At 41.5% G+C, this 21,710-nt stretch overlaps 1 protein-coding gene across 1 annotated transcript in view; it reads left to right on the top strand.

The window, feature by feature from the left end:
- The window catches only part of ZMYM2 (zinc finger MYM-type containing 2), a 77,328-nt gene extending 62,832 nt beyond the window's left edge, over positions 1-14,496 (top strand). The window contains exons 18-23 of the mRNA XM_088458546.1: positions 577-736; positions 1,756-1,907; positions 4,040-4,154; positions 7,450-7,701; positions 7,796-7,916; positions 12,272-14,496. Coding sequence (XP_088314672.1) covers positions 577-736; positions 1,756-1,907; positions 4,040-4,154; positions 7,450-7,701; positions 7,796-7,916; positions 12,272-12,464 — 993 coding nt within the window. The 3' untranslated portion in view covers positions 12,465-14,496. The remainder of the gene's footprint in view (positions 1-576; positions 737-1,755; positions 1,908-4,039; positions 4,155-7,449; positions 7,702-7,795; positions 7,917-12,271) is intronic.
- Positions 14,497-21,710: the final 7,214 nt, after the last annotated feature.

The raw sequence follows: 21,710 nt of genomic DNA, 5'->3' as shown, positions 1-21,710 counted from the left end.
TGCTATCAGTGCAGTTATTAACACAGTACTTTAACTAACACAAACAAAAAAGCAGAGGTAACGCATACAAATATTATAGTACATATGTGTTTAAGAATAACAAGTTCTGTGTAGATAAGTATTACAATTTACATTAACTGGCAACTGCTTGCTATTAGGCCTATAATTCCCTGTCATTATAGTATCCCTATTTTTCTCCTTTTTTCCCTCCCACCATCTTTGATTGGTCACCCTCCCCTTCCTCTCAGATCTCTATCTGTGTTCCTCCCCTAATTTCTCTTCTCTGTGAGTTGGGGGTCGCCACACGCCCAGGTCTCAGGGAACCGTACTGTGCATGGTACAGCAGTGGCTCATGGGAGAAATGTGGCCCTTTCTAGCATGCAGCTGCCAGTGAGAGCTGTAAGGGGCAGAGCTATTCGGCACATGCCTTCCAGCTTTATATAATAGTTTGTTTATTCTAAAACAATTTTGCATTATACTCTTGAGTTATATTATTTTGTGTTGTGCGATATGCATGTCTTGTAGAATACATTGTTGTTCCCTTTACCTGACATGTTTGTGTGTAAATCTTTAAAGGGAATGAAGAGGAAGGCGCTTTCTGACTACCAGTCTCCCAATGAGAGCGCTGAGTGCATCTTTCCCCTGAAGTATTCCTATGGCATCAATGCTTGGAAGCACTGGGCGAAAACACATACGGCTCACCCAGACCCACAAGCAGCAGGTGACCTTGGAGAAAGTAAGTGTGCATTTTACGCGCTCTAATTGCTGCCTTGCTAGATCTGACCTGATGTTTTGATCCTTGAATGTCATTTTAACATGTAATTCATGTTTATTTTTTTGTTTCTCAAAAATAAATAAAATTGGTAATTTATCACTGCGCCCTCCCCGCAAGACACTTTAGATGCACACTGTACATCATGCTTACAGGGATTTCCTGTGAGTAGCTATAGTGGGTGGTGGAATCATTAATACTATGTAATTTCACCTAGCAGAGGTTAATCACTTCAATCCCGGTAAGAGCTCATATTTATTTGGTTACAGGTGGGTCCTCATACACCTAGCATCCTTGCGCGTTAAACAGCCCTTCTAGTCTTGCTATGCTGTGGCGTGACTCTGTAGCGTTGAGCGTCTTTTTTGCGACTTTTACCTTCAAATGTGTCTTATTCGCACAACAATGTGTATAGATAGCACAAGAAGATTCTGCTGATTAAAATGATATGCGGCATGCCTATGTCCTGTGAGCCAGTGCTGGTGCATTTGCATGCGAAACGCTAAGTTAGTGTCCTCGGCTGTAACTGTAACGTGGTTAGCATGCAGATACACCCGCAGTCGCACAGAGAACATTGGCATGCTGCATATCATTTTAATCAGCAGAAGCTGCTTGTCCTATCTATTCGCATATGAGAAGAAGACGCATTTGAAGATAAAAAGTTGCACAAAAAGATGCTTGGCACTGCCAAGTCACACGGAGCTCCCGCGTTGTGTGGCGCGACTTGTAGCGCACGTAGGATAGATGTATGTGGGCACATCTGTGTATGCGCTTTTAACATTTCAGGCCACAAAGCATTAAGATACAGGTTATAGTCCTGGGTAAAAATATGTGGTCAATTTGATAAACTGGGGGACCACAGGCCGAGAAGCTGAATGGATGTACGGACATCCTCAATGAAGTTTTGTTTGCTATATTTGTGTATATCTACCTATATATTTTAAAATTATTAACCTCTTTAATCCACTTTATTTTGTGATTTTTAGGTAAGTCAGTAAGGTTAAAAGAGGAGATTCTACAGCACACGACTAAAAGGCTCAGCTATTGGCTATCACATTTTGTCAAAGAGGTGCGAAGGCCGAATGGGGAGAGCTATGCTCCAGATAGTATCTATTATCTCTGTCTCGGGATACAGGAGGTGAGTGTGGAGTGACCGTGGAAGATATCAGTACCCACAATTTGAGATGTTTTCAGGCGATGCTATCAAAACAGTTCGCCTAAAATATAAAATAGCAGCCTCAATATTATCGCAGCAAAAGCGTACACCTTTTAAATATTTGCCTTATACTATATCCTTTGTAAACTAGAGGTGCACATCGACTAAGCGATGGGGTAACGACAGTACGATTACAAAATTGTAATCGTACAGTCGTTCCCCATCCCCTGTAGTGCCTACACTGCACGAGTTGTCGTTCAGTGCAGGCACCCTCCATCATCCCGGAACACGACCAGCGGGAGCTTGCATCACTGGTAGTTTCCGACATTATAGTGCACGATTAATGTGCAATTGAACGATTATGATGTCTTAATCGGTTAATAGCTCATTAAAATCGCCTAGTGCAGGGGTGGCCAACCCGCGGCTATCGAGCAGTATGAGGCTCTTTTGAGCTTCTAATGCGGCTCGCGTCTCGGCAGACCCCATTATTACTGAGATTACTGGTCTCTGAAGCGATCAGAGAATAAAGAAGCCTCTGATCGCTTCAGAGGCCAGCGTTCCCAGTAATGCAGTGTGCGGGTGACGTCAACCGAGATGTGAGGAGCCCGCGCGTCTGCTGTATCCAGCAGAAGTAGCAGCGACAGCGGGACTCTGGAGCCCTGACGGCGTGGAGCGGTGCCAGCATCATAGTGGAGCGGTGCCAGCATCATCGGGGTGTGGGCGGGGAGGGGGGGGGGGGAGCTAGTGCTGGGGCACCACTACAGGGATATTGCAGGAGGGGCACAGCTAGAGGGGGCATTGCTTAATGGGCACAGCTACAAGGGACAATGCAGAAGCGACACAACTGCTGGAGGCATTACTTAATGGGCACAGCTACAGGGGCATTGCTTAAGGGCCACAACTACTGGAGGCATTGCTTAATGGGCACAGCTACAGGAGGCATTGCTTAATGGGCACAGCTACAGGTGCATTGCTTAAGGGCCAAAACTACAGGGGGCATTGCTTAATGGGCACAACTACTGGGGGCATTGCTTAATGGGCACAGCTACAGGAGGCATTGCTTAATGGACACAGCTACAGGGGCATTGCTTAAGGGTCACAACTACATGGGGCATTGCTTAATGGGCACAACAGGGGGGCATTGCATAATGGGCATTGCGTAAGGGCCACAACTAACGGGGGCATTGCTTAATGGGCATAACTACAGGAGGGCACTGCAAATGGGGCACAACTACAGAGGGCACAGCATAATGGGCACTGGCATTCTCAATGTATTTTATGTGGATCTGGCTTGTTTCTGTGTATTTTATGTGAATGTGGCTATTTCAATGTTTTCTGTATTGCTCTGGCTTTTTCTTTCCCTTCAACAGTGAAAAATGTATATTGGGAAGATTATGTAAAATGTGTACTTTCAATGTGCTGGGCTCGCCCCCAGCGTGACTAGAAACAGGGCTGTGACACAAGGTCATGCTCCTGTAAATGTCATACCAAAGACGTGTGCACAAAAATGGGGCGAGGCCTTGTGACAGCTAGGCCACGCCCCATTTTTGCATGCTATCGGCTCTTTCACTTGACTACATATATTTTTTGGCTCTTTGCCTCCGACTGGTTGGCCACCCCTGGCCTAGTGGATGTGCACTTTAATGTATTAACGTTTACATATAAAGGCTTTCAGTTTGTTTAAAGAATGTTGATTTTTTTTTTTTTTTCCCTGAAACATCTTTCAAACCTCCTATATTCAAATGGCGATTTTTTAAGTCTTTTTAAAGTAGCTATCTAATGTTTCAAATGTTTTGGTGTCATTTAATATTTTACCAAAGCAAATTGAGTGAACCAATTTATTTAAAACTATATAAGAAAATAACCCCTGCTTTAGACTGAATACATACGATTTACCACCGGCCGCAGGGCCGGCTGTTCTAATCCCGGCAGAGGAGGAAATCCCGGTCGTCAAAGGTAAGTATTCACTAACCTAATCATTTTCTTTTAACATAAGCACAAAAAGTTAGTAATGAAGCAAGTACAAAAAAAAATAAAATGGAATGGCAGTCTTTTTTTTTTTTTTTTAAGTTATATGTGTTTGGTTTATAATATACTTATATTGATTTCCATAGTTCTTGTCTGGTAGCAAAAGGACGGATAATATATTTAATGATCTGGACTATCAGGAGTTTGGACAGGCATTCAATAATATCCTTAGGAGCTGGCAACCCAGTATTCTTCCTGATGGTAAGTCTTTTTTTTTTTTTTTTTTTTAATTAAATTTTTTGGGGTTTTTATTGGTAGGGGTGATTTTGTGTAGAAGTATAATTGGGACAATGTAATGTATTTCTGTAACAAGGTTACAATTTCTGTTAGTTAAACTCGTGCAGTTCCCAGCATCCTGCTCTAGTCCTGTCCAACATCACAGGAAAATTTACTACTACATTTATACAGGAGATCTATATATTGGCTTATGACTGGGTCTCACAGATGTACTGTTAGCATTGCTGCTTCACAGTGCTGAGATTCTGTAACTCTCTTCTTTACTTGTCTCTTAATGGCCTTGATTATTTAGCTTTTAGGGGGATAATTTGCTAACTAAAATCTTAAATTCTGCTTTATCCTAAGTGGAATATAAGGTATAGGACCGTGTCATGTTAGTATTGTTCGACATTACATCTTGTACACAGAACCTACAACTTTTAACAAATATCTTGAGAAACAACGCATTGGCCGTTGTGTTATCTACAGTGCAGTTGGAGGCTTAGGGGGAGATGTCAAACCTTGGAGAGAGAGATTGTACCAGCCAATCCGCTTATTACTGTCATGTTACAGTCTGTGTTTGAAAAATGACAGAAGCTGATTGGTGGGTACCTTATCTCTCTGAATACCCCCTGGAAGGAGATCCACTTAAGTCAGAGAATGCGGGATACCACGCCTTAAGCTGGGTGTTTGGTCGCACTGATTTGTATTGCGCTGAATTGAATCACCCCTTTTTCTCTCTCCAAGGTTTGATACATCTCCCCCTTACAATGACGGTACCAAGGCTGTTTACCACATTCCGTATGCTACTCATGTGTATTGTTGGTGATTTGGGAATAACATCTTTAAGTATGAAAACTGGAATTCCCCACACAAGTAGGACAAGGGCCACCTCGGGTGTTAATACACCCCTGACTCTCCCATGTTGTACATTTATGGTACACTTATTACCAATACAGTGTTGGCAAGGTGAAAAGGTGCCACTGTGGTTAGTATAGATGAGCCAGTGCTGCAAATTATCACCCCTGCACTTTACATTTGTGACATTGTCCTAGCAATGACTAATATGCAGGCAGATACATGCACCAGTCCTTTAACCATCTTCCTCTATATTCCATGGCCTCATAGTCTATCATTGTAAATATAGAGGTAGAGTGCTACAGTACCAATTGTCAAATGATATGCCCTTTCCCATCACACCTGACCAACCATTACCATCCATCCACTGCTTATTGTAAACGTAGACTTCACTTTATGACTACAGAAGACCAATTTTACTATGTAGAGATGTCTTTCTACCTATACGTGTGGATCTGTCACCTAGTGCTTGGTATTGAAAAATTATTCATCTTTATACAGGGAGTTTGGAAAGTCCCTTCGCAGTGACTGTGTGCACTTAGCACACAGTCACTGTGTAGGGTTACCCAAGGTTAAAGTTAAGTTTTATTATGTGATGTCGTCCAAATCCATCCAGTGGAAGGCCCAGAACAGGCTCCTCGGGTCAAAGTTCTGCCAGGCACACTCCGCTGTGAGGTCCGACCTCTAAATTGGGCATCCCAGACCAATTGCCACCCCTCTATGAAGTTTTCATCCAAATCCATCCAGTGGAAGCCCCAGAATAGGCTCCCCGAGTTAAAGTTCTGCCCAGCATACACCCAACGGGAGGTCCGACCAGGACCTCAACCCCCTAGTATGTCTTCTGGGATTCAATGTTACCACTCTGTGAAGTTTTCATCCAAATTATGCAATGCTGTCCAAATCCATCCAGTGGAAGGCTCAGAATAGGCTCCCCGAGTTAAAGTTCTGCCCAGCATACACCCAACGGGAGGTCCGACCAGGACCTCAACCCCCTAGTATGTCTTCTGGGATTCAATGTTACCACTCTGTGAAGTTTTCATCCAAATTATGCAATGCTGTCCAAATCCATCCAGTGGAAGGCTCAGAATAGGCTACCCGGGTGAAAGTTCTGCTCAGCGTACACCAATGGGAGGTCCGTCTCGGACCCTAATCCTGCTAAAACCTGGCCAGGATCCAATTGGACCACCTCGCGTTTGCTTGTTTTCATCCCAGTCGATGCAGGGGTATCCAAATGCAAAACAAACAGACTAATGAATTTTATATATAAGATACAGGGATGTATAATGTAAGCACAGAAATTGAGAAGGTGGAAGCAAGTGAGTGATGCATTTACCCATCCGGGGTACATCCTGTGACCGGTCCTGCACACGTTTCATGTCAAACAGGTGACCTGTACCCTTGTAGCGTTTCATTGATACATGTAACTTTATTAGGCAGCAGATGATCAAACTAGTGATCTACATGCCCCCATGAATGCTTAGGTCAGGCTGCAATCTGTGATAGCAATCCATTACCATCCTAACCTATGCAATGATGGGGTCACCAATGGGAATCGGTATGAAATACCGACAGGAGATGCCTGTTGTCAGTACACTGACAGCGGCATCCTGAAAGTTCGAATCCTGACAGGGGACCGGTGAGTACTGTTCCTCTGTCCTATTTACCCCCTAACCCTCCTTTTTTGTGCCCTCATACCAGCCCTCCCTACCACGCACCCTAACCCTCCCTGTAAGTGCCTCAACCTAATTCTCCCCCCTTAGTGCCTGAACCTAACCCTGCCCCCGGTGGTGCCTGAACCTAACCCCCCCTGTCTGCAGCCTAACCCTAAATCCCCCTGGGATGTCTGAACCTAACCCAACCCCCGAGGCTGATACTTACCTTCTCCCGGTCTCCTTACGATCGGGATGGCAGCTTCCCCAGTCATGTCGGGATTTCGGTGCCGGTGTTCTCTTGGTGATTAGGATTCCGGCGCCAGGAGCCCAATCATAGGGATATTAACGGCATCCCCACCAATGCCATTAGTACAGTACAGCTATAAAGCAAATGTTGAGTCAGCCCAGCCGGACATTATGCCACCTGGCATTTGATGGTCTGCCTGTCAGTGTTTCTGCTACACTGATTAGGTTATAAAGTCTATGGAATGTGACCGGTTTAAGATGCAGGATATAATACAAACACAAATAGTTTTTACTATGTAATGTTAACTTTGTAAAGGGTGAGAGTCTCAGGCGATTTTTACCAGACTGTTTAAAAAAGCTTTAGCTTGGAATTCACCCCCCACGTTCCATATGCCACTCTTTTGAAAGGTCATTTTGTTTTATTTTGATACAGCGATTGAGTTGCAACTATTATTATAATTCTTATACGTATCCGATTTAAATAAAGTCTCTCACTGCTCAATCTCTCCCATTCTGGCTTTCAGGCTCCATATTCTCCCGTATTGAAGAAGACCATTTGTGGCAAGCAAATCAGCTTGGAACACAATCACCCATGACCCTCCTATTTACATTATTCTACTTCAATACAAAGTATTTTAATTTGAGGACCGTAGATCAGCACTTAAGGCTTTCATTTGGCACCGTCCTAAAACACTGGAAAAATAACCCCATAACTAAAGAAAACAAAGCTTGCCTCCAATACCAGGTCTCCTCATTGTGTGCGAGTGACAATGAAGGTATGATTATCTCACTGCGTTTTTACATTTGAAGCATTACTGGGCATATTAGGTTCTGTAGTACAGACTGCTAACAATTGCATGTTTCGCCTAGATAAAATTACATCTGGAAAAAGAAAACATGAGGATGATGAGCCAGTATTTGAACAGATTGAAAACATAGCTGACCCATCACGTTGTCCTGTAAAAATGTTTGAGTACTATCTAACTAAAAGGTAATGTTTTAGTACAGTATACATATATTAATCTGGCCATGTATTTCATCAGTATCGTGCGTATGGTGGCTGTGTTGTTCCTTGCACAATGTCTCTCCCCTCTGTCATCCTTGTATGTCTGACCCTTCACTATAGACTGCAAGTTCTCCAGAGCAGCGCCCTCTTGGCTTCACTTCCTCACTTATACCATCATGTCTAATGATCCTGCTAGACTGTGGGCAGGGCGCCGATGGTGCCAACAGAGAGTCCCTGCGAGCGATGAATGCACATGCGCGCTCCCGAAAAGCCGGGCAGGGGACGCATCCTTGTGACACGCCTCCAATTTGTCACACTTGGGGAGTGCCAAGCTTCCCCCAAACTCTGCCCTGCGCACAGCGTCTATTCACCCCGCTGTGATCGGTCACCATAACTTTTCCTACCTGCGGGACACTGGCCAGCGGGTGGGAAAGGCTCAGGGCATGCTGTTTTAGCGGGAACATTAATGTTCTCCCACTTGCCAACAATAGCACTGAACCTACGAGTGCGTGTGCTGACTGTATATGCAGTACTGTTTATAGGCTTGTATCCTTCTACATTCTGCATTGTTTTGAAATGTAAGGGGTAGATTTACTAAAGTGAGAGCTTTTAGAAGTGGAGATGTTGCCCATAGCAACCAATCAGATTCTAGCCATTATCTTCTAGAAGGTGCTAGATAGGTGTTAAGTAGAACCTGGTTGCTATGGGCAAAAAACTCTCACTTTAGTAAAAATACCGTTAATGGTGCATACACACGGGGCGATCCTTAATGATATCGCTGAACAATCTCCCGGGTGTGCTGGATGATCGATATCTATCATCCAGTGGTGGTGGTGTGCTGGATATCTATCATCCAGCACACCACCAACCCACCAACGACGGCTAGCGACCCGCTATCAACGATCGCGTGTCCCTATAAAATAACCTGCTCAATATCGACCAGGTTGGCCTGCACATCCATATGTGCCCGCGCATCGCAGGTCTTTGGTGGGTTGGAGGCACCGAAAAATATGAACGATAACTATATGATCGTTATCGTTCACATCGTACATTTTAATCGTACTGTGTGTACGCACCTTAAGTCTTTTTGCACTTGGTCTTGTTATGTCTGCACACTATTTATGCATTTTGTAAGGTGCTGCAGATCCCTTATGGCACCCTAAAAATAAAGAATGACTTTCTTTATATGCTTTTGTTTTTATTGAGCTAGAAAATCAGTGGAAAGCACCACAGTGTCCCATGTAGAAAGTGTGCTTCATAGATCTTGAAATTCAAGATGATTAACCGTAGGCTAGACAAAATTTATAGTTCCTGGTGTTACTTTGCTATACATATTGGTTCTACATAAATGCACCTTGATAAATGAGAACTGTCATACTGCCCTCATAAGTCTGCCCCCACCAGGAATGGAATAACATAATCTGACAGGTCAGATTTGTATACATTGCAATTCCTCCTAATTAAATAATGTAGACTTATTTACACTCCTAGCAGTCCTTTATAGATACATACATTATATATATATATATATATATATAGTGTTCCCTCTAGCTCCGGCGGGAGGCAGGGCGCCGGAGCTAGAGAGGGCATGCCTGCGCACGCGGCCGAGAAGGGGGTGTGGTCACCGGGAAAGGGAGCGTGTCTATAAGACTTGTCCCCCTTTTCGTCACTCTTGGGGGCGTGCCCGGCACTTACGGACACGCCGGGCAGTCCCCAAGCCCTGCAGACAGGGAGAATAGATGCCGGGCGTCTATTCTCCGGCGGTGACCGGGTCACCGCATGTTTCTCCACCCGCGGGACACTGCGTCCCGCAGGTGAGAACGGCTCCCGCAGGCTGTGAGGACAGGGCGCTTTTTGCCCTCCTCCTGGAGGGAACGCTATATATATATATATATATATATATATATATATATATATATATATATATATATATATATATATATATATATATATATATATATATATATATATATATATATATATATATATATATGTGTGTGTGTGTGCGCATTTATTTTACTTTTTTGTCAGCCTTGAAAAGGTATATTAGCGAAACGGATATGCCTTCCTTCCTCAAGTAAAAAAAATTGTGATACATAATATCCATTAATTATGAATGTGTGTTCGATTGATGAAATTTCTAGTCAGATTAGGTTATGGGCAAACTCAGAAATATTAGATACCAAAGATATCAGCACTTCACACCATCAGCAGCATCTGTTGTCATAATAACAGGACAGCTACTGTTAATATATCCACACTATATTACTACTTTATTTTTAGGCTGTAAATGGGATTGGAATATATTGAAAATGTATCTGGATATAAGACATGGAGCCATCAGTCATTGCTAAATATGTGAACTACCCGCTGGGGGGACCCTACAGTGATTAGACAGCTAGCCCAATTTCTACTTTTTAAATGTCGTTTTTTTTTCCCCTGTGGTCAGTCATTATTATAAATATTTGTTTAAAAACTGGTTAAGAAGAAAGGATCACCTGCGTGTTCACCCTTATTGAACCTATACCAGTATTTTCTCCTATTCCGTACAAACGTTACATTTTAGAACAAAACGGGTATTTAACCCTTAAGCTTGTGACCGACTATTGATCCTAATGTTATAGTTACACCAGTACCTTTCCCTTTAAATGGTATGGCATTGCCGATTCAGCACGCACAGACCATCCACTTAACAACGCGTAAATGCATTTGGGGATCTAAACTGGTGAAAACTATTTATGTAACTATGAATTCAGTTTTAAATTGGATCATACATGTGGGGACTTTAATAAAATCTGATAATTTTACATATGAATTATATAGAACTATTTCTCGGTTCCTGTAAACAATAACGTACAGGTTGAGTCTCCCATATCCAAAATGCTTGGGACCAAGGGTATTTTGGATATCGGAATATTCTGTATTTTGGAATAATTGCATACCATATTGAAATGTCTTAGGAATATGGCCCAAATCTAAACACAGAATGCATTTATGATTCATATATACCTTATACACACAGCCTGAAGGTCATTTTATACAATATTTTCAATAATTTTGTGGCTCAAACAAAGTTTGTGTAGATACATGAAATTCATTTATATGTCATATACACCTTATACACACAGCCTATAGGTCATTTTATACTTTACTTTAATAATTTTGTGCATTAAACAAAGTTTGTGTATATTGAACCATCAAAAATCAAAGGTTTCACTATCTCAGTCCTGCTAAAATTATTCCGTATTTCAGAATATTTTGAAATATTTGATTATGGGAGACTCAACCTGTATTACAAAAAGGAAATATGATTCTATACTAAATGAAAAGATGAGAGATCTGTAGAGGAATAGAAGTACTCGTAATCATGGAGATACATACATTTCAGTCTGGCCCCCCCTCTCTATCTGCTGCTCCGACCCCCGCTCTGTCGCTCCATCACATAAACGCCACGCACACATCCCTCCCGCCTGCTCTGATATGATCCCATACTTACCACGTTCACGTCGGGCCCTACTCTTCTCTGGCGCAGTGTCTGTCCCATTTCCTTAGTGAACCAGTTTCAGAAAAACATTGTAGCAACTACAGCTGTATTAGAAGGGTTCGGTATGAAACACCGGCGGCTGAAGAGCCACGGTTTCAAATCCCAACTCTGGAAGCTCGACTCTTCAGAACACCCCCCCACTTCCCTGCGGCTAACACTTACCTTGCTCCGGTGTCTTACAATCGGGATGCCGGCTGTCAGGATTCTGACGCTGGTTCCTGTTCGTAAGGGGGATAGCAGCATCAGCATTTTGGCCAGCGTCGGTATATCGACGGCCGGCATTACTCGTCCGCCAGGATATACACCACATCTCGTATTAGCAATAGAGCCTGAGCGCTTTATAGCAGAGATCTATGCTGAAACAGACTCCAAATCAGGCTACAGATACCGTAGCAACATTTAGCAACTATTCATTGAGAGGCACACGCACTGTTATTAAAAGGATTAATGAGGAAATAAAAGGACAGCATATGACGTTGGTTTTTTAATTTTAAAAAATCTCTTTTTTTTTTTTTTTTTTCTTTTTCACAACCTTTATCTTTCATTTGAATATTTTGTGAAAATAATTTAAATATTCATTTAGGGTAATATTATAAAAAAAATATTATAAACCAGAAACTTTGTATTTACTTGGATTATTCCAGAAAATGTATTGCTCCTCATATCTGATTTTAACTTCTACCCAATAAAATATATTGCTTTTAAGATACTATATAGTGACCAGAGTGCACCCTCTATAATTTTTTTGTTCTAAAACAATTTGTGTATTGTAATATTTTCTTCCATTTTCTTGCAGCCCCCAGAATCTGAATCAGAGAATGGATGTGTTTTATTTGAATCCTGAAAGCTCCGCTACTCCTGATTCCCTTGTGTGGTTCACATCCTCTCCCCTGGATCGAAACACTTTGGAAAACTTGCTTATACGGGTTTTACTAGTAAAGGATATTTATAACAAAAACAGTTATGAACTGGATGAGGACACAGACTAAATCTTGCCTAATGACTAAGCAGTGACAAGAATGGAAACAGCATTAGATAGACAAGCTGCTAGAATTAATTACGGAGAACTAAGAGTAAAAACATTTCATGTTTACTCCCCATGTATTTTATGAGTTTTGTAGCAGTGTGCCCAGTCTGGGTATTACAATGTAAATATTGGTGAGACATTTGCCATTTTTTTTTTTGTAGTGAATTTTAGGATACATAAAACAACACACAACTCATTTTTTTTTTATTATTATTTATTTGGATTAGGGATGTTTGTAACTTTTTACATGACAAGATCTGAATGAGAATGTGCCATGTGTATTTGCTTTCTGTCCATATTGCACATTTCTGCTGTTGCAAAGCTTTCTGTAAAAAGATTTTACCCAGGTTCTTAAATTGGATTAATGTATTTGAGTTGCATTATGAAAACTTAGATTTTGCCTTCTCTCAAATTTTAAAGTCAAATGTAAACAAATATGGAACTGTTTTTAGTTTTGTGGGAGAACCCCTATTGGCTTATATAGGAAAAGAGACAAATTGTACCAAAAAAAGATCACTTTGAAAATACTGTCAATATTTATGTACTGTAATGTGAACCTATTTTTGTGATTTTTTCCTTTTACTTAGGCCTATTTTCATTTTTTTTTCTCAACCCTTCCCTATTTTCTCATGCTGATTTAAACATTGCCATGTATTTTCTTTAATTGTGATTCGTATATTGCCACCCAAAAAAATAAAACTTCTACATTTGTCTGCATAACCTAAAATGTAACAACACTGACATTTTCTGGGGAACAAGTTTATTATTATTTTTATTTTTTTTCATTTTATTTCTTTTATCATTAGGATTTTTTTTTAAGTTGGAGAAAATGTGTTCTAATAAAGTAAAGTGTCATCTTTCAAATATCTCCCTCTTCCCGTCATGGCTGCTTTAAATTAAAATATTAAAAAACTTTTCTTTCAGGTGTAAGTAGGGTTGCTAGCCTGGTGACTTTCGTGGCTAGTTAATTTATGGCTACCATTGCTGCAAGTCTTGGATGTACTAAATCCGGAGAGTCACAGGGTGGAAAACCTGATGCTGTGTTTCAGTGCCTTTTAAGAGTGAAAGGTGCTTCTGTCTGGTTGAAATACTTGAGCTAGAGAAAATTGTGGCTTGTTTGAGGTTTTTTCTTGTATTTATCTCCTCCGTTTGGTGACAAATTTTGCAGTTCCTGCACGCAGTACCATTGTTTCGAGGGAAGCTGTAATGTATAATCTGCTTTTTTTCTGTGTATGAATTCTTGATGGCAAGAATGGTTGTTTAATTTTTTTTTTATTTCCCAAAAACAACATTTTGAGGTTTTTGGTTTTTTTTAAACTTTCCCTTTCATAGATAATGTAATTATCACATTAAGGGGGGAATTCATTTAGCCGTGGCAAGTTGCCACATGTTAAATGATCCCCAGGGCTATCCAATTAGACCTGCAGCGTGGCTGCATCAGGGTTTTTTATTTTGGGGGATCTCTGAAGGCTTTGGAAAAAAAATCTCTGATAATTAGGCTGTTTTTCAGGAAGCCACCATTGAGAACACATAGGTCTGTGAACTTATAACAGCTTCTATGTGTTTTAGTCCGAAAGTTAATTTTTTGGGAGAAAAAACGGGATCTGATTGAATTGTCTGAAGCATAAAAATGGGGAAAACTCCAGTTTTTTGCCCTCGAAAAATTATCAGGGCTGGTTGAATACCCCTTTAAAAGTCAAAGCACTTGAAATGTTGAATCGGGATATCTGGGGTGTTTGTGTACTATAGGGTAAGGCAAGTAGTGGCAGCTGTGTATACCATGATTGCTGAACACAGCACTTTTATGTTTCTTGAACTGTCATTGACAAATAGAACTTACCTGGTATGACTGGTTTCTAAGGAAACTTTATTGATAGTAATGTAATATTACCCACAATACTAACTGCATTTTTTTTCATCATCTTGCAATCTACGTTGTGACATGTTAGTGCTTTCTCTTCAATCATTTTTAAACTTTATAATTACAACTATGCAAAAGCAATAAAGTTATGCTTAAATGTAAACATTTCAGGCTATAGTTTATTGGTGGCTAAAATAAATGATCCCTTTTCGAGCACACATCACTGTACACAGCCTTTTGAGTTATGGATTGTAATGACTATTTAGAAGCTATCCTAAGTATCAGTTGAAAGTTTAATTTTCTTAATCTGTTTATGTAGGTCATCTTTTATAGAACATATCTACACTATTTAGTGTTATACTGTATCAATATAGACCAGTGCAAAGGTAGGAATCCTACTGTGGTGTGCAAATTAATTGGAACAAAGATTTTTTTGTGAGTGTTGTGTGTGTGTGTGTGTGTGTGTGTGTGTGTGTGTGTATATATATGTGTTTACTGGAGATAGTGTGTGTGTTCTCGAATGAACAGAAAATTTATTTCAGCTGATTCTGTCCACTTGTAGTAAAGTTGGTCAGTTTAGAAACTGTTTTTGAACATTGTTTTCTCGTTTTTTATTAAATTGTTGTTTATTCTTCAGATAGGAGTAATACACTCAGGACAATCATTAAAATTACAGCTCCTAAAAAACACATCATATAAGTCAGTAGATCTAGAGTTTCAAAGCTGGCTAAAATTTACCACAAAACCAGATCTGTGTCTCTAAAACTGAAGGGGAAATGAAGACTGTCATGAATTATTGATAGGCAAATCTATAGTTTTGTTAAACAAAAAACGAGTTTTGTCCCAATTACCTTGCACACCACTGTAGATAATGAGATTAAAATCTAGATCATATGTCCCTAACATGTGGGCCATGACCCAAAATGCATCTGTGCCCTTTTGGACATAAAACCGATCTCTGTAACTGGTTGGGTATGAAATGCCGATGGCCGGGATGTCGTCTGATTAAATCCTAATGCTGCAAGCCGAATGCTGAAGATCCCGACTGGGGCTGGTAAGTATCCTAACCCTCCCCCCCCCCCCCCCCCCCTCCTCCCTTAGTGGTGCCTAACCCTAATCTCCCCCCGGAGGTATCTAAACCTATCCCCTCCCAGCACCCTAAACCTAATTCCCCCCCCCCACACCCTAAACCTAACCCGGGGTGGTGCTCACCCGAAGTCCCCCCCGGGGGTCCCTAAACCTAGCCCTTCTTCCCCTGCGGCTAAGCACTAACACTGCCCGGCTTACTTTCGTTCGGGAAGCCGTCTGTCTAGATTCCGGCGTATGGATATAGATGCCTGTCTTTAGTCCCACTTCGGTATTTAAATGCCTGGGTTTCCGCAAACGGCTTCCTGGCCATCGGCTTTTTGACTGTATCCCTGTATAATCATCTGCGTTTCCTACTTGTCTATACTAATGCATCTGGCACCCTGGTGGAACAACAGGCTCTTATGCAATTTAGTCACTCATGTTGGTTACAAAATAAACAGATTTGGATGCTCAGCTGAGTGAATATAACATTGGGATAAATTAAGGGTGGCTTATCAGTGACCGTGCTTTGGCAGACTATGGTTGTTGTAGTCCCAATTGACCTCTGATAGATCCAGATAAACAGTTGATCGATGATTAAGTTCATTTTGATTCTTAACTGGTCAAAAACAGCCAAACTGGTAATCCAAATCTATTTAGCTGCAACATCTTTTCTTGTAGAATAAGCATAAGTTATTGCTGTTCACAGATGTATGTGTATATATCGGTAGTAGACATCGAAACATCTGGATAAATGAGGGATACCAAACGCGTTGATGAAAGCAAGGTTTTCCAGACAAATGTGGTTCACATGTTAAGCGAATAACATACCAGCTTGGTTATTTATACAAGCAATAGGCTTGGCAATGATAAAAGCTGAAGGATGAAACCTCGGTGACTTTGCAAGAGGCATGATTAAGGAAATCATTGTTCCTCTGTTAACTATGATTACCTGCAAGGAAACACATGCAGTCATCATTGCATTGCACAGGCAAGGCTGCTAGTAAGATTGCACCTAAATCAACAATTTATTGAATTATCAAGAATTTAAGGTGCCCAAGAACGTCCAGCAAGCGCCAGGACCGACTCCTAAAGATGATTCAGCTACGGGATTGGGACACCACCAGTGCAGAGCTTGCTCAGGAATGGCAGTAGGCAACTGTGAGTGCATCTTCACGTACAGTGAGGCAAAAACTTTTGGAGGATGGCCTGGTGTCAAGAAGGGCAACAAGCCATGTCTCTCGAGGAAAAAAATCAGGGACAGACTGATATTCTGCAAAAGGTACAGGGATTGGACTGCTGAGAACTGGGGTAAAGTTATTTTCTCTGATGAATCCACTTTCAGATTGTTTGGAGCATCTGGAAAAACGCTTGTCCGAAGAAGGAAAGGTGAGTGCCATCATCAGTCCTGTGTCATGCCAACAGTAAAATATCCTGAGACCATTCATGTGTGGGGTTGCTTCTCAGCCAAGGGAGTGGGTTCACTCACAATTTTGCCTAAGAACACAGCCATGAATAAAGAATGGTACCACAACATCCTCCAAGAGCAACTTCTCCCAACCATCAAAGTACAGTTTGGTGACAAAAAAAAGCCTTTTCCAGCGTGATGGAGCACCTTGCCATAAGGCAAAAGTGATGACTAAGTGGCTTGGGGAACAAAACATCTAAATTTTGGGTCCATGGCCAGCAAACTCCCCAGATCTTAATCCCATTGAGAACTTGTGGTCAATCCTCAAGAGGCGGATGGACAAACAAAAACCCACAAATTCTGACAAACTCCAAGCATTGATTAGGCAAGAATGGGTGGCTATCAGTCAGTATTGTGGCCCAGAAATTGATTGACAGCATGCCAGGGCAAATTGCAGAGGTCTTGAAAAAGAATGGTCAACACTGCAAATATTGACTCTTTGCATAAACTATATGTAATTATCAATAAAAGCCTTTGACACTTATGAAATGCTTGTAATTTTTCTTCAGTATACCATAGCAACATCTGACAAAAAGGTCTAAAAACATGTAGCAGCAAATGTTGTGAAAACCAATACTTATTCTCAAAACTTTTGGCCATAGCTGTAGGATTGGGGTCTGGAGAACCCGGGCAAAACCTGGGAGGCCTAATATAGCTCTTCCTCATGCAACAGGTGACTGAAGCACAAACATGACAGCTCAGTATATGGAGCAGATGGAATGTGGAGCATGTCGAAGCTGGATAATTGGCTGAGACAAGATCAGCTTAAAATTAGATCGTAAAGACGCCATCTTGCGACTGGCTGCAAGACGCCATTTTAGAAAATGAGATCGCAAGACGCCATTTTGCGAATGGCCACCCAAGCGCCATTTTAGGTAAACTCACACTTAAGTACATATGGTGACATTACTATTAGCATCATGCCATTGCATCTTTCACCATTTCTCATACACACATTAATACGCACAATTGCGCTGTTAACTAGTCGCATATTAGCGAATGCATAAGATCCTGTATGAAAATGCTGTTTATTAGCTTCATGCCCACGCATCTGCCCCAAGTTAACTAGCGTCTTTATATCAAACCCCAAATACTTACACAGTACATATTCACATAAAAGGTCTCATAAGCTTTAAAGTATAAGATTCAAGTTTGTTCATTTATTAAAATTGCTGTGAAATAAAGGTTATTTGGTAGCTAAGGTTTAATACATGATAAGTAAGTCATGTTTGATTTTATACTGATCTGCACTCTTTCAACAGCATTCTGCTATCGTCATTGTGAAGATCGCAAAATGCATTCTCAACTTATGGACCGCAGAGACTTAAAGCACCGAAATGTACATTATATGACCAACTGTTAGGATGTGCATGAGGCAGGAAACCAGAGACAACCAGTTGTTAGAGGCTGGACTGTGTCTATTTGAATCAACCTGTTAAATGCTCTGCAACAGATGCATCCTCCTTGGGAACCAATGGCATCAGCGACAAGCCTCTCTATTGTGTTGTCTGTTTCTGTGAGAGTATAAACGTGTGTGTTGTGACCCCAGTCTGAGTCTTCTTGCTGAATGCTGATTGACGGGGGGTTTCTTGCTGATGCCTACATCTGGTCCAGAGCACTGCATATGTATAACTGTACTTGGGTCTGTATAATTCTTTGCGCTAAATTGTACTTAGATCATAGCGTGTAACTGACTGTACTTTTACTTGAAATATCACTTTGTACTTTGGAACCATAGGTTCAAGGTCTGGAGTCTTTATTTACTATATGACTGTGTACGCAAAATAGCGTCATCCTTAGAGGTTTATAGGCAGGATATTAGAAGGTATAGGCAGGAGTGTATAGAGGTTCTAATTCAATATCCTTAGTTGGGGGCTCATAGTGAAGTCACGTACCTACTCACATGGCACATACGGTTATCGATATCTCACCAAAGGGTGGAGTGGCCACATGCAGGGTTTACCTGCAACCGCTCGGAGCTGAGAAATCGCTACCCGTTTTCGTGTGAGCCAGGGACGCTGACTAGAATCCAGGGACAAGAGAGGAAAGAGTTTTTGTTTTCCTTTGTTGATAGAACCTTATGTTTAGAGGGGTGCCGCAGTATTGAGCACGCGGCTGAGTCGCAGTTTTGCACACAGTCAAGACGCACTTTTGTGTACGCAGCTAAAGGTTGTCATACGGTTATGTGGTAGTCGCATTATTGTGTATGCGACTGGTCGCACAATAGCGTATATGTACTTCCGGTTGTGCTGCCACGTGTTTAAACAAAGCCGTTGAGGTTTAAATTTTTCAATTGTTATCAACATCTGGGTTAACGTGTATTTTTCTGCGCAGGAAAAAAGTGTGTAACAGTGAGTATTTGTTGGTAGGGGTAACTTGTTCCCTAAAGTTAGAGGTACCGTATGACCTTTAAGGGCTAAGTGCTAGCCGCTCGGTAAGCAGCTTACCGTTCTATACACAGTAGCAGTTGTACATGTTGTCTTTGTTGTAGAGAGGTGCGTGGAAGTAGCCGACTTAAACTTCCATAGGTGTGGAAGTTGCCTTCTTAAATCTTATCCGGATGTGTGGAGTAGCCTTCTTCAAATCTTCACAGGTGTGTGGGTGCTGCCGTTTAAATCGTCCACATGTAAGTGACAGTATCTTGACTGTCTTTCACCAGTTTAAATCTTTATTGAAAAACATAGGAGTTGTCTCAGAATGGGAGCCATGCAAACAATAGAGATGTTAGACACTGATGTGCTGCTAATGGAAGCGCCGCTTGGATCGGCCCGTCGTATTATGCATACTAAGTACGGTACTTATGCAATAAGGTATTGTGATTTATGGTTTAAAATGACGATGAAGAGTGTTAGACCGTTTCCCAGAATTGGTAGTTTTGATAAAGAGGTATTAGATAATGTCCGGGATCACATCAGTTTGATGCGCTCCCGAGAGAAAAAGGTAAAATATTATGAATGTTTAAAGTTGTGGCAGCATGAAGGGGATGCATGGCTTAAAAATGCGCAAGCGACGCAAACTAGCATTGCGAGCGAATTGCCAGAGAATACATCCGCAACGCTAAATTGCAATGCGGGCGAGCCGCAAAATGGCGCGCACGTGCATCAAGGTAGCGTTGTGGAAAGTATTGCCAGCAGTTCACGTGCACCACCTCCACCTTATGTGGATGGAGGTGCAAGTACAGTTATTAAAAATACCCATAAAAATTTAACAAGCAATTTGTACCCTCTCTAAAGAAACCATAAAGAAAATGTTCATGATGTGGATGATGAGCCTATTGTAATGTCTGCCATTTCCCAAGCTGTACAGATGATAGATGCTGCACCACAACAATCACGAGTGGTGGCGCCATCTTCATTGGTAACAGCAAGGGAAGTGCTAACACCCTCTACACCTGTGGAGAAAGTTGTTAATACCATACGTAGCAGCAACATTAAACCCCCAGCCAGGTAACAAGGTCAAAGGTAGCAGCGCTGCCAGTCTGCATCCCTTTTGGACAATAACCGTTCAGAATGGAAATGCAGATGCGAACGGTGGAGTGCCCACGAGTGAAGTGGTAATGCATTGTCCTTGGACAAGAGCAGAACTAAATTCCATCATAAATGATTTCCCCGATCCCAAAAAGGAACTAGCCAAATGTCAAAAATTTTTGAGGAATTTGGGTAGTTCTCATGAACCAACTAATAAAGATTGGCGTGTGGTGTTAAGGGCCTGTCTACCACGCAATACTGACATGACAAAATTTATCACGGATTGTGTATTGGATGGTGACGTTCCCTTAACAGACCAAGTAAACGAAGGTAACATTTCCCGCGTTGTAACTCAATTGGGTATATATTTTCCAGTAGTAGTTAACTGGAACAAAATTTTCACCATAAAGCAAAAGGAGAGTGAAGCTGCAGAAGATTATTGCGACCGGGCTCTGCAGGAGATCACCCAGTACACTGGGTTAGAGGATATTAAAGATAGCACTCACCACAGGGGAATGATAGTCACGGTACTCATGGATGGTCTTAAAGAGAACTTAAAGACCTGGGTTCAGACCTCACAACCTGGCTGGAGAGGAGTCACAATAGATACACTCATTGAATCTGCCATAGAACATGATAAAAACATCTCAAAGAAGAGAGAGACCCAGAGCGAAAAACTAATGGCTGTCGGTATCCAAGCTCTGGAAGGAATGACGGTAACATCACAGCCAACAGACACACTTGCATCTACACACACACTTACACCTGAACCGGTATAGGCCCTCACTAACCCCACGCAACAGGACGGACCTATGACAAAGCCTGCTGGGTGAAATGCGCGTCGGTCATGTAGGGGACATCTGGGAGCATGCAGACCAGATCCCCAATGTGTTAGCAGCTATCCCTCCCTCTGGAATCATGGTGTAGCAAGGTTTGATACACTAAATCTTTCATTTCAGGTCTTACCTTTTCAGATAGTAAGGGTTATCCTTACCAAGGGAATCAATCCCCCATATCTGATAGCAAGGTTTGAACCTCTTTTGCCTCTCAGTAGGGCTTCTGGCTTTGCTTGCAGGGTATTCACTGCTTTAAGCACATACCTGTGCAGCTGAGCTGGATTTGTGTGGAACAGAGGCTTTTCCTTTTTCATCTCTAATTTTGATATTTTATCTTTGTATTTAAGTTCAACTTTTGCTTACACTCACCAGTACAAATACAAAGAGGGATAAACTGCATTTTACTTATTTAAGCACAGAAACTGTCTATATATTAGCAGTATAATTGACTGTTAGCAGAATATTCGATTGAAACTGCCTATATACCATAAGAATAATTGATGACTGC

The sequence above is a fragment of the Taudactylus pleione genome, unplaced genomic scaffold, assembly GCF_031769625.1.
Source record: "Taudactylus pleione unplaced genomic scaffold, aTauple2 ptg000842l, whole genome shotgun sequence".
In the NCBI taxonomy this organism is placed as follows: domain Eukaryota; kingdom Metazoa; phylum Chordata; class Amphibia; order Anura; family Myobatrachidae; genus Taudactylus; species Taudactylus pleione.
Note: the sequence above shows the minus strand (reverse complement) of the source record. Positions and strands in the feature narration are given on the sequence as shown.